The sequence below is a fragment of the Triticum urartu genome, chromosome 3A (genome assembly GCF_056163025.1).
Source record: "Triticum urartu cultivar PI428250 chromosome 3A, HENAU_Tu73, whole genome shotgun sequence".
Lineage (NCBI taxonomy): Eukaryota > Viridiplantae > Streptophyta > Magnoliopsida > Poales > Poaceae > Triticum > Triticum urartu.
In genome coordinates this window covers 551,252,743-551,265,956 of record NC_141875.1, presented here as the reverse complement: position 1 = coordinate 551,265,956, position 13,214 = coordinate 551,252,743, and the positions used below count along the sequence as shown (strand labels likewise).

At 45.4% G+C, this 13,214-nt stretch overlaps 2 protein-coding genes across 4 annotated transcripts; both read left to right on the top strand.

Annotated features, from left to right (window-relative positions):
* Positions 1-723: 723 nt before the first annotated feature.
* Positions 724-6,807, top strand: LOC125545015 (autophagy-related protein 18f). 2 transcript variants are annotated; one of them, XM_048708849.2, is made up of 8 exons: positions 724-1,586; positions 2,538-2,999; positions 3,071-3,487; positions 4,244-4,480; positions 4,583-5,410; positions 5,509-5,675; positions 5,862-6,200; positions 6,485-6,807. In XM_048708849.2, the coding sequence occupies exons 1-7, from the start codon at positions 1,401-1,403 to the stop codon at positions 6,187-6,189; spliced, it is 2,625 nt and encodes an 874-aa protein (XP_048564806.1). In that variant the 5' UTR covers positions 724-1,400; the 3' UTR covers positions 6,190-6,200; positions 6,485-6,807. The 2 variants fall into 2 exon arrangements, with proteins under 2 accessions (XP_048564806.1, XP_048564805.1); XM_048708848.2 differs by having other exon boundaries at positions 726-1,586; positions 6,505-6,807.
* Positions 6,808-7,873: 1,066 nt separating this feature from the next.
* Positions 7,874-13,006, top strand: LOC125545016 (sulfite exporter TauE/SafE family protein 5). 2 transcript variants are annotated; one of them, XM_087547699.1, is made up of 4 exons: positions 7,874-8,779; positions 12,008-12,151; positions 12,264-12,416; positions 12,505-13,006. In XM_087547699.1, the coding sequence occupies exons 1-4, from the start codon at positions 8,003-8,005 to the stop codon at positions 12,811-12,813; spliced, it is 1,383 nt and encodes a 460-aa protein (XP_087403825.1). In that variant the 5' UTR covers positions 7,874-8,002; the 3' UTR covers positions 12,814-13,006. The 2 variants fall into 2 exon arrangements, with proteins under 2 accessions (XP_087403825.1, XP_048564807.1); XM_048708850.2 differs by having other exon boundaries at positions 7,890-8,779; positions 12,008-12,148.
* Positions 13,007-13,214: the final 208 nt, after the last annotated feature.

Sequence of the window (13,214 nt, the reverse complement as noted above, 5' to 3'; positions counted from 1 at the left end):
CTTTCTCCGCCTGCCGGACGCGTTGCCGCCATCGCTCGCAGTGGATCTATCGGGAGATGGCGTTGCCAACGTGGATTGGCGAGGACATCGTGGCGATGGTGGTGGCGGTGGCGGTGGCAGTGGCGCTAGCTCCGGAGAGCCTGTCCCACAGGGCCTTGGAGCCGGATGCCATGGTGGGTGAGGTGCATGAGGAGATGTAGAGAGAAGGTGTGGTATGTTTTTTGCCTGACGCCTGGCCACGTCTAAATAATAAGCGGATGCGATGACAAATTGTGGCACCGATAATAATAACACTATCTTCATACTTCTTTTAGTCATCAAGTATTTATAGAACGTTTTAGTATCGTTCTATTGTCAAATAAATCGGGCGGCAAACGCATGGCATCAACGATCCAGATGCATACTCCCCCCACCACATGACACACGTAGTAAGCATTTCAATCAAACTATTAAAAAGATGCATACTCATGACAGACCGGGCCAATGAGCCCACCTAGCACGGTGAATCGACTCACCGAACCCGACCGTGCCAGGCAGATCCGTCGGACGCGAAGGAGAGGACCACACGACACGAGAGAGAGAGAGCAGGGAAACGTAGCCGGCGAGGCAACGACGCGAACGTAGTCGGGTAGGCGAGATAACCGATCCCCGTTACTACTCCTTAACCTCGGCTCCCTCCCTTCCCTTCCTTGGCCGCCTCGTCTTCCGCTTTCTTGCCGCATCAAAACTCCACACGAAGCCAAGCAAAACTAGGGAACGCCAACCGGCTTGGCTTCGCATCATTATTATTTTCCGATCCGATTCGAAAACTCAGCGGAAGCAAGGCAGCAACCGATTTGATTTTTCAATACTCCTCCAATCCAATTCTATATTTTTTCACCTAATCGATATCGATCCCATCTCCGGGGCCCCGTCCGTCTCCGTCCCCTTCCCCTCCCCGTTCCCACACGGCCAAAGGAAAAAAGAAAGAACAGGGCTCAAACCCGCAAACCCTCGCTTTCTCCGATCGAATTGCTCGCCCGACCACCACCAGTTCGCCGGCCTCCCCACCACCAGTCCTCGCCGCCCCATCCAGGCTCTCGCCCCTCCCGCCCGTGCCGATTCCCCCCACCTCCGAGCTCGCCCGCGCGCGGCCATGTCGCTCACCTAAGGATACGGTTGGTGGGCTGTTTCTTGCAAGAGCCTCCTCCGAGCCACAAGAGAAACAGCCCGGGGGGACCTCAGCCGCCGATTCGATCGCCGCAGCACCGCCGCCCAGGTCAAGCCAAGCAAGCGCGTTCCGTCTAGGTTTGGTTTAGCTTGCGGGCCAAGGCTCCGTTTCGCATCTGAGGAGGAGGAGGAGCGGCGGTGCCCGGTGGCGGTAGCGTGCACGGGTCCCTGGCTGGGCTAGGCTTGGCTTGATGCGGAACGGCGCGCAGGCTCCTCGCGGCACCGGCGGCGGGGGGCTCTTCTCTGCGCGCTCGCTCTCCAGCTACATGCGCATCGTCTCCTCGGGGGCCTCCACGGCCGCCTCCACGCTGCGCTCCGCCGGCGCCTCGCTGGTCAACTCGATCGCCAGCCACGACGACGATGCGGGCCGCGACCAGGTTCCGCCCCCTCCCTCTTTCGATCCTCTTTTTCCTTTCGAAATTTTCCGCTGGTCGCTCCTCAAGCATAGCAAGTGTTGGTTAGATTGCTAATAATTGGACACTAGTATGCACGATTTTAGTTGTCCCACGTGTGCATTAATAAGGGTAACCGATGCAAACCCAGCAAAAAAATAATTGTGGCCGGAAGGAACTGCCAATTTTGTTCCTCACCAGAGCTGCACAACCGTATGTGGCAATTTTACTATTTATTGTTAGTGTCGACGCATTTATGCTGAACACCATATACCCAACTGCTGATGTTTGCATCGTGTACTGCTCTTTTGGCATGTTATTGTAGTAGCTAATATCTAGCAGAAATGCAAAGTGTCTGATGAGTAGACAAGCCGCAGATGTGGAATCGTAAGAGTTATCATGATTCATGAATATACAAGCTAGCTTTGAGTTCTGGTTGCAATTATCTGGATCCGAAATGTTCCTGTTGGGCCAGGTCAGGACACTATGACAATGCATATTCTACATCATTCCTTGTCCGTGTAAAGTTGTAGTGATACATTCATTATGCACACTGAATCTACTAACGGATATGGGAGTGTGAGTTGTATTCTTATTTCTTAACCTTTTGACATTGTAACACGACATTTTTTCTTGTAAAAAGGGCTAAATCGGAAATTTTGCTGTGTCATTAACCTTGAATATCACCGTACTATGTATTAAAATATACTTTATGTCAAGAAAAAAGTTGTTCCTGATCTTGAAACTGATGATTAGTGGTTCATACTGACAAGTATCATTGTGTTATAGTCAGTATCTTAGACACTTAGCATTTCCATGCAAAGTGTATAGGCTTGTAATCTTCTTGAATATATGATTTGATTCTTATAATCCTCATAAGTAATAATATCTCACTGTGAAAATGTGCTAATACATGTCCTCTCATGTGATTTACAGGTACAATGGGCTGGGTTTGATAAACTTGAATGTGGGGGTGACGTGCTGCGACAGGTTTTGCTGCTAGCGTACAGATCTGGCTTCCAAGTGTGGGATGTTGAACAAGCTGATGATGTAAGACAGATAGAATCAAGACATGATGGTGCTGTTTCTTTCATACAACTGCTGAAGAAACCAATTGCCTCTAAGAGAGGTGAAGACAGATTTGTAGATGCACGGCCATTGCTGGCTCTTGCTGGTGGTGGAACTAGCACAGGAAGTGCAAACGGCCATGATGCCAATGGCCCTGGCTTCAATGGAACTAATGGCACTTACCATAATAGTGGCAGTGAAAAACTGCCTACCATCGTTCGCTTTTATTCGCTGAAGGACCATGGTTATGTTCATTCAATGAAGTTCAGATCAGCTGTTTATTCCATAAGGTGCAGTCCTAGAGTTGTAGCTGTTTCTCAGGCTACTCAGGTATGCATACTTCCTGGTTCTAAATCGGTATTTGGATCATGGATGATCTTAATGGAACAAACCTTTTGCAGATCCATTGTTTTGATGCTGCGACATTGGAGCTGGACTATACACTTCTTACCAGCCCTATAGTTTCACCGATTTCTGGTTATGGCCCACTTGGGTTAGGTCCAAGATGGATTGCGTATTCTGGGAGTCCAGTTCCAGTTCCAAATACAGGCCGTGTTAGCCCTCAGCTTCTTAGCCTGTCTCCCATAGTTCCGCCTCCTGGTTCAAATGGCAGTGTGGTTGCATACTATGCAAAAGAATCAAGCAAGCAATTGGCTGCTGGCATTGTGACGCTTGGTGATGTTGGCTATAAGAAGCTGTCCAGGTATTATTCAGACATGATTCCAAATGGTAATGGTAATATAAAGCAAGGGAATGCTGGCTTCAAAGCAAATGGAGTAACAAATGGGCATACTATTGACAGTGAATATGCTGGAACGGTACGTTATTTATCACACCGCATATGTTCTTCATGGACTCTCTTATCCCAAAGGTGGTAAACCAATTGGTTATGGCATATGGGATACTCTATTATGTTGTCTCCACATGCGAATCATACATACAACGACGAATTTTAAGACCGTTAGGGACCTAATAACCGATGTGACTGTGGGTAACAACCTGACAATGTGGTTGGTAATTTCACGAGTATCATCTGCTCCATTCAACCCTGTGTAGATGTGCAAAACTATAGAGACAACATAATAGAATGGCTGTCTCCATTCTAACCCCCCGAAAAGATTTTGTTAGTTTGCTTTGTTCAGAAGATAATGAAAAGTTCTGTTTCCTTGTAGCGATGTGTCGTTTTTTCTCGAACTATAACCTAAATAAAGTAAGTTTAGTAGGACGGGTGGGAAGTAAATCCCTCCTTCCTTTGGTCGGCATGGGAATCAAAGATAGTACTCCCTCCGTTCCGAATTACTTGTCTTGGATTTGTCTAGATACGGATGTATCTAGACTCATTTTAGTGCTAGATACCTCCGTATCTAGACAAATCTAAGACAAGTAATTCGGAACGGAGGGAGTAGATGGATGGGCGTTGGATGACAAAACTTTGCCCTCTTCAATTAAGTTGAATTACTAAATTGTGATTATCTTCAAACATGTGTCTTTCTACAATTATATGTGCTATCAGCTATGTTTGTCTTATGTACTTCATGAAATGTGACATAGATGCTGTTCCCTTTCAATGGCAGGTCATTGTTCGAGATATTGTATCTAAAGCAATGATAGTTCAGTTCAGGGCACATACAAGTCCCATTTCAGCACTCTGTTTTGATCCCAGTGGAACTTTGCTGGTGACAGCTTCTATTCATGGCCGAAACATCAATGTTTTTCGCATTATGCCTTCTGTGGATGGGAGTGCATCAGAAGATGGTCCAAATGGTACCTATGTTCATTTGTTTAAATTGCAAAGAGGCATCACCAATGCGGTAAGCTGGCATTCATATTTCATTTTCTGGCTAAATGCATTCGTATTACTTAATCATTTCCTTTATATTTGATGACTTATAACAATATGACCTTTATGATAGGTCATAAAAGATATCAGCTTTAGCGACGACAGTGAATGGATACTGATTAGCTCGTCGAGGGGAACAAGTCATTTCTTTGCAATATCTCCATATAGTGGATCCACAAGCTTTCGCTATAGTGATAACAACCTTGCAGAAAATAATTATGTTGTGGATTCATCAGTTAAGCATGCCACTCATTGGTCTCAGAACGCAAGCCCCTCTATGAGCCTTAGTCAGAAGATGCTTTCTCTATCTGGCCCCCCTGTCGCATTATCTGTTGTTAGTAGAATAAGAAATGGGAGTAACTTGTTGAAGGGTGCTGTCCATGGTGCTGCAGCATTTGCAACAGGTGTTTCCAGTCCAATTTCTGGTGCTATCGCTTCAACATTTCACAACTGCAAGGGTGGTGTTAATTCAGATGACAGTTTGCTTTGTATGAAGTATTATTTACTAGTTTTTTCTCCATCTGGGAGTATCATACAGTATGTTCTCCATCACTCAGCTGAACCAGATTCTGGAATTGATTATCCTTCAGATGCCACTTCTTATGGATCTCAAAGAGAAACTGACACAAGATTTGTTATTGAACCTCTTCAGAAGTGGGATGTTTGTCAAAAGAGAAATAGAAGAGATACTGCTGAGAGTAATTTATATAATGATTTTGACAGTGGTGAAAATAATAAAATTTTCCAGAAAGTTGTCAGGAAAGGAACTAGTATCTATCCGTCCAATGGTGCTGCTACTGAAAGGCTGAAGCTTAGCGCTGATGAAAATCATAATTATTATATTTCTGAGAGTGAACTGCAGACACATGTTGTGCAAATTCCAGTCTGGTCAAGATCCGGGGTACTTCTTTTTACCTGTTTTCGTTCAGTACCACATTTGTCTTTTCTGTTTTCTATGTTTCTGCATTCATAACACCTGTGTGTTAACTGGTGGCCCAGGTGCACTTTCAAGTAATAGGGAGCGACACCTTAGAAGCATATGCCACTGATAACATTTCAGGGGAAATCGAAATTGAAAAAGTCCAGACTTATAATGTGGAATCAAGGTCAAAGAATCTCATACCGGTCTTTGACTCACTTCACACATCTAGGTTTCAACAGACAAGGTTTGCTCTAAGCTTGCATTTGTGCTTGGTGCCTTATGTTAGTGATTGTGTTAAGTTAGTCATGTAGTACATCCATCAGGTTGATAAAGTCTGATAAATCTTCCTTGTATAATGATGATGGTGTGTTGATGTTATTCTATTTTGATCATTGTGCTAATTTCTAATTCCCTTCTTTTTTCCCTTTAGGGTGAACACACCTGATAGTAACAGAAGTGGGTTGCTGCAGCGACATAAGTCTGGATTTTCAGCAGATGGTAGACTCTCTTCCAGAAGCAGTTGCAGTTCTTTGGATTGCATGTCTGAAGTCCCGAATAGTTCTGATGATAACAGTGTTGGCCAATATTTAGTAGAAGATAGTGCTGCTGCTGCTGCTGTAAATAAGAACTTGAACGTTAACCACCAAGCCGAGCTTGTAAATAACACTGAGAGCCTGAACACGGAGGCCCAGCTCGGAGTTGTAAATAGCAAAGACGATTGTGAAGATAGCGAGCTACTCCCGGACTTATGTCAGTGACGATATCTAAGGTAAGCACCACAACACTTTTTCTAAGCACAGGCATACATATTAAGTTGTTTGAACTTCTGAGGTAGTCTGTTGCATTGCATCTGAAGAATTGAGCTTGGATGATGTTTTGGATCTTCTCAATTCTTAGCACATATTCCATGGCGTTTCTTCTGCACTACTAATAATATGTGGTGCTCCATCTCCAAAAATAAAAAGGGGTGCTCAACATATATTGTATGTTGCTGGTGTCGTTTTACGGTGCTAAAATTGCCTGAACCATTTCGTTTGGAAGTAATGGTCATAGGTTGTTGGCATGCCTTGCAGATGATCACTGGTGATGGTCCTGGAGGAGGAGCTCCTTGAATCGCTGAAGTCTTTCCCGTGCGTGTGTAACTGTTAATTCTTTCATTTCTCCATCTGGAGTTCTTGGCCTCTCTTCTGTAGTACTCCACTATTTATAAGCATTCATGATAAGTTTACCAAGGAAAGGATGAAAGGGAGGTCGAATTATGGCCCTGCGTGTATGGGAGCCCTAGTGATGTGAAGTTGGGGTTTCTATCTTACAAGAACTTGTACATAACGAGATTGTTCATTCCATTTTCAATAATAGCCCTTAATTTGTGAATATTTATGTGCATATGTGTCCATACTGGTGGCAGCTACTAGAGATTTCCTGTCAGTTCTGGTAAACTGTGTTGCAACTGGACCAATACCACCGCTTAATTATGTTGTGCTGTCGATACTCGCCAAGTCAAACAAGGAACGATTATTTCCTGACGAAGTCTAAGTTGCTAGTAAATTATTATTTTGCATAATATTGTTTTCAGAAAATATTCACAAGATAGATAAGGAAATATTGCCTTTTCTAGGCCGAAAGAGTTCATATTCTTGGGAGTGAGGATTTTTGGCTCAATGGAACCTTAATTTTTGCAAAAATTGAAGGTTAACCTTTTAAGTTTCAAAAGATTCTGTGTACATGTATAAAAAATCAGAATTTTTGAAACTTGAAAAGTTGATTCTTGATTTATTTCGGTCTCCACAGAATCTGACCTCCATTTAGCAATTTCTGGTTTCTTGGAACCTTTTGATCAGATAATATTATCTCCTTTTCTCCATTAGCTTTTTTCTGCTCGCTGGGTATACATTCCCTTTCAGATTCTGCACACGCACTTGCGTAGTAGTTGTTCTCATCCACAAAGCGAAAAAAAAGGGTTTCAAGCGTTGACAACCTTGGTCGATGAAGGTTGTACTGAGAAACAATTATTCAGTGTCATTTACAACTCCAAGCCATCTAGTTGTACGGATATGGTCTTCTGGTCTCAAAGAAACCTATAAAACGAGGAAGAGAACGAGCGTTTTGGTATCTTCACAGAGTCCGGACAAAGAAAGAACTTTAGAATTGGGCCAGGTAAGATAATACTAGTACTATATCACATTGAAGTGTCATTATTTTTTAAAATTCTGCGGGGAACATTGCAGTGCTACCATTGTTATACACTATTTTTATTTGCAGGAACATATTAGTGTTATATGCACTTCCATGTAACTGAGTGGACATTTGCAATTGGGACATTTTGACATTCGAAAAAAGGGGACGTTTTGAAGTGGCATACCATCTTCTTCTTTTTCTTTAGATCTGAAGCTAATTTTCTGCATTTGTAACGATTCAAATCCTTTTCATAACCCAGTCTTTTCGTGTCACGCACACCCAGACGACCCGCATATAAAACCTGCAGCCGCAAGGCACGAGCATCTCGCCTCTCACCTCCCACACAGAGCCGCCAAAAACATCCTGCAACAAGCAGAGCGAGCGAGACAAAACATGTCGTGGACTACTCGAGTCATCCCTCTCCTCGTCGCCGCCACCTCCGTCTGCTTCCTCTCCGCCGCCGCGGCGTCCAATTCCACCTCGTCACGCCCCGGCCACCACCTCCTGGCCCGGCTCTCGCAATGGCGGGAGCACTACCTGTCCGACCCGTCCTCGCACCACGCCGGCGGCGTGCGCCGGCACACCGTCCTGGCGTGGGTCCTGGCGTTCCTGGCCGCGTCCGTGTCGAGCGCCGGCGGCGTCGGCGGCGGGTCGCTGTTCCTGCCCATCCTGAACCTGGTGGCGGGGCTGACCCTGAAGCGCGCCACCACCTACTCCTCCTTTATGGTCACCGGCGGCGCCGCGTCGAACGTGCTCTACAACCTCTGGCGCGCGCGGGGGCGGCCGGCGCTGATCGACTACGACATCGCGCTGCTGTTCCAGCCGTGCCTGCTCCTGGGCGTCAGCATCGGGGTGGTGTGCAACGTCATGTTCCCGGAGTGGCTCATCACCGCGCTCTTCTCGCTCTTCCTCGCCTTCTGCACCGCCAAGACGTGCCGCGCCGGGGCCAAGATCTGGCGGTCCGAGAGCGCCGGCGCCCCCGCCGCCGCGCGTCACGACCACAAGGAGCCCCTGCTGCTCGGCGGCCTCCCGCAGCCCGTCCAGGACGACGGAGGCCAGGCAGCTCGCAATGGCGGCTCCGGGTTCCCGTGGAAGGACGTGGCGGTGCTCCTGGTGGTGTGGCTGTGCTTCTTCCTGCTCCACGTCTTCATCGGAGATAAGCACGGGAAGGTATGGCCTGCGTGCTCTCTCCTCCGCTTCCCTCGCGTAGGCCGTTGGAGCTGCCGTTGCAGCAGTGCAGGCCATGGACCCGCTCCATAGACCATAGGAAGGCGTCCGCGCCAGTGCGCATATAGGATAGGGGCGCACAGGCACAGTGCAAGCACGAGAAGGGAAACGGATAGGTCGATAGGCCAGGTCGGCAACGGCAGTACGTAGACGAGAAGCCAAGCCAAAAGCAACGGCAACGGCAGTGCGCGTTCGTAATCACGTCTAGGGGATAGGGGATCGCCTGTCATTCTTTGCTTGGCACTATGCTCCTCTTTTTTTGATGCACCGGAAAGGAGTGGCTAGCCCCTTCTTCTCCTTTTCTGCTTTGGCGAAATGTCACTGCCATGTCGCTTGGAGGGTTAGGTTCGTTTTCTGTGCTTTCCCGGCCTTTGTAGCACTAGCACGTCCGTCCTCTCTAAAACATGCAGCAGCTGAGCAAAATATGGCTACTTCCGTGAATATACTCTCTCTCTCCGTCCCAAAAAGCTTGTCGCTCACTCACCGGGGCAATTTTGAATGAAAATGTTCTAGTATTTTTCATGTGGTGACTATGACTCAAGTTGACTTATAAACAGTTGTTTTGATAGTTGTTGGATCAAAATTCCCATCCTTTTGCACTTGCAATAATCCCGAAACCGGATCATAAGATTCACAAGGTGACATATAAATAATTAATTATTTGTCAATTGACTGAGAAATAGCAAAGCCGCATTTCTTTATATGGCCGTTGAGAGGTAGGGAGCACGAACCACCCTTGCGACCATCGGGCGGTATATATATTCTTTTTTAGAAATATACTCATCCTAAAATGTAAGGCCCTCAAAGTTAAACCTAACTCCGGCCACTAATTTGACTAACAAAGTGTCACAAAACTTATGTCACGTGGAACTTCTTTCGAATTCAAATCCAACACTGTACTTTTTGTGACATATATAACTTAGAGTTTACTCCCTCTGTAAACAAATGTAAGATGTTTTAGGTTTAAAACGTCTTACGTTTGTTTACAGACGAACCTTAGTTAATAACTTCACGATCAAAGCTAGACTCAATTGTGAGGGGCTTATGTTTTAGGAAAGATGGGGTAGTGTTGTTTCCCTTCCACTAGCCCTATCTATCCCTTCCCAGTAGCTCTTTGCATCATATGATGCACACAAAAACCAGTTTTGACAAACGGTACCAAATACAATAGTCTGAATAAAATAAGGAAAATGATTTTGAATCCCAGGCTCCAGCGAGCCCATTTAACAAAAAATTAAAAAAAAAGGTTTGAAATGTCAAAAAATACTAAAACAAATTGACATGTACCTATATAAGTGATCTATGTATCTATAAATTTACACGTAATATGTGTTTCTGTAATGCTTGCAAAAAAGACAAATACAATGATTTTAAAAAATGAATGTCAAGAATTTATATATTTTTTAGCTAAACCTGGTAAAACATTTCCCGATGAACTTATACTCACACGTAGAATACATCTATACATATATGTCTTTTTTCCCAGAAGGCTTTGACATATTTAAATATGAATTTTGATTTTTTTAAGGGGTTTACTCGAGCCCGGGTTCCAAAACAGCCCACTCAGATGAATACTCTCTCCGTCCGAAATTACTTGTCAGAGAAATGGACCGAGGGGGTACGTTTTAAAAAGGGAGATTTTTTTTATTGTTTATCACTTTATCATTTTAACTGAAAAACTGCTGGTCATCTCAAAAAAGAAAAACTGAAAACTGCTGGAAGGCCCTGACAGCCGGTAACAAACAAATTGCAAATGTTGTGGCAAAACGACTCGCCACACACAGCCTGCTTTTGAATGGTAAATACTGAAACAAATTGATAAATCGTACCTATATAAGTGATCTATGTATCTATAAATTTACACATAATATGTGTTTCTATGATGCTTGCGGAAAAAAACAAATATGAGGATTGTAAAAAATGAATGTCAAGAATTTGTATTTTTTAGCTTAACCTAGTAAAACATTTCCCAATGAACTTATAAGGCTTTGACATATTATATGATTTTTTTAAAGGGTTTACTCAAGCTCGGGTTCCAATACATTTCTCTGACAAGTAATTCCGGAGGGGGGGGGGGGGGAGGGGGAGGGGTACGTTTACAAAGGGAGAAAAAAAGTATTGTTCATACTTTATCATTTTAAGTGAAAACTGCTGGTCAACAAAAAAAAAACCCTGAAAACTGCTGGAAGGCCCTGACAGCCGGTAAGAAACAAATTGTATTCCCTCCGTTTCAAAATTTTTGTCTTAGATTTGTCTTGATATGGATATATCTAATACTAAAAAGTGACTTGATACATCCGTATTTAGACAAATCTAAAATAAGAATTTTGGGACGGAGGGAGTAAATATTGTGGTTGCCTTCGGCAAAACGACTCGCCACACACAGCCTGCTTCTCCTTCGTCCAACACGGCCATGTCGGCAGGCGCTAGCACCAGGTTGTCCACCAGCGAGGCAACACTAGAACCAACGTTCTAAATTAAGAGTACTAACATTTATTTTTCTTGCTTTGTAGCAAAATTGTCAGCATCCATCTCAGTCATTTTCTTTTCTATCTGCTTGACACCGGTTCACAATCATGTGTTATATACTCCCTTCGTTTCAAAATAAATGTCTCAAAACTTAATACAATTTTGTATTAAATTAATACAAAGTTGAGACACTTGAGACGGAATGAGTACTACTTATATAGACATCGCACTTCACATAGATCGGCCGGTAATGGGAAATGATCAAGAGTCTAGCCAGCGTCTAGGTTCATTCTACGCTTCAACTAGCCATTTGTCTCCCACAGTATTTTTTAAAGTCAACTAGCTACCTAGCCATGGCATCAAAATAAAGCTAGCATGGATATACCTGTCAATCTTTGTCCAAGGCAGGGATCGCCTGTTAAACTTAAGTTATCCAGCGAATGGACAGCACAAAGCATTAGTTTAAGGCAGATAACCTACTCTATTACTACTACGAGTAGTTAAAAGGTCACGTCCATGGGTGGGAAGCTGTTTTCTGTGCTTGGAATCGGGTCTTTGCGCCTGTCCACATTCATTGTGCACAGGATCGAAAGAGTCACTGGAGGCTCGCACCTCTGACGGTAGACGTTTGCGTCCAATGATCCAATCGATAATATGAAACGCATAGACGATGACTTCATCAATGTAATGCTGTCTGTGCAGGGAGTGATCAGCATAAAGCCCTGCGGGGTAGCATACTGGCTCGCCACCGTGTCCCAGGTGCCCTTCGCCGTGGCTTTCACAGCCTATATCATATACGCAAAGAGGAAGAAGCAGGCTCCACATCACCACGAAGATGGCAAGGTAGTACGTAGACCAATTAATTCGTCGTGTTCTCAACTTCTGATTGGTAGAAATTGAATGGTAAAACAAATGAGACTGAATGAATCTTGCCCTGGACATTCATGTACTCATGCAGGCAAATTCTTCTGTGCACACTAAGACGGAGACTTTGCCCGCGCTCGCGCTCCCGCTGGCCGCTTTCGTGACCGGATCTCTGAGCGGCCTCTTCGGCATCGGCGGAGGGCTGCTTCTCAACCCCGTACTCCTTCAGATTGGGATACCCCCGCAGGTATACAGAAACTACGACAGTGCATGCATGTGTAATTTGTAAGCTATTAGATGATCACACGTTCGACGTGCCTACTTTTCATCTGTAGACGGCGGCGGCGACGTCTTCGTTCATGGTGCTGTTCTGCGCGTCCATGTCGATGGCCCAGTTCATCCTGCTGGGCATGGACGGGATCGGGGAGGCCTCGGTCTACGCGGGGATATGCTTCGTCGCCTCGATCGCCGGGGTGGTCCTGATCGAGCGGGTCGTCAGGAAGTCCGGGCGGGTGTCGATGATCGTGTTCCTGGTCACCGCCATCATGGCGCTCAGCACCGTCATCGTCACCTGCTTCGGAGCCCTAGATGTCTGGACGCAGTACACCGGCGGAGCGTACATGGGGTTCAAGCTGCCTTGCTGACTGGCATTCGTCAGCACGTAGTGTCTACTACATGCATATATGAGAGCATGGGTGAGACGTGCTTAGTTACTAATTGCTTCTTCTGGCTTGGCGTTTATGTCTTCTCTGAAGAAAGGTTTTGTTCTTGGTGTTGCTATGGCTTTTTATGGGCTATGCGTAGTCCCGTGTGAATAAATATGTGCTTCTGGAAGAAGTGTTAGAATAAGTTCGAGGCATGCCGTCGATCATCCGAAAACCAAGCAATCACACAAACACGACACCGAGATTTGTTAACGAGATTCACCGATATGGCTACATCCCGGGGCTTGACTATGGGCGCTCCTCCCCGTGACGCCGTCACAATACCGCGCACCGGCCACCCGGGCGCTGACACACACCGCTGGCTCCCCCTTGCGCGTCTG

Coding starts and splice junctions, on each gene's coding strand:
- LOC125545015 (XM_048708849.2), top strand. CDS start 1,401: ATGCGGAACGGCGCGCAGGCTCCTCGCGGCACCGGCGGCGGGGGGCTC. Junction 4,481..4,582: donor AAAGAGGCATCACCAATGCG/GTAAGCTGGCAT, acceptor CCTTTATGATAG/GTCATAAAAGATATCAGCTT. Junction 5,411..5,508: donor CAGTCTGGTCAAGATCCGGG/GTACTTCTTTTT, acceptor CTGGTGGCCCAG/GTGCACTTTCAAGTAATAGG.
- LOC125545016 (XM_087547699.1), top strand. CDS start 8,003: ATGTCGTGGACTACTCGAGTCATCCCTCTCCTCGTCGCCGCCACCTCC. Junction 8,780..12,007: donor TCGGAGATAAGCACGGGAAG/GTATGGCCTGCG, acceptor CTGTCTGTGCAG/GGAGTGATCAGCATAAAGCC. Junction 12,417..12,504: donor AGATTGGGATACCCCCGCAG/GTATACAGAAAC, acceptor TTTCATCTGTAG/ACGGCGGCGGCGACGTCTTC.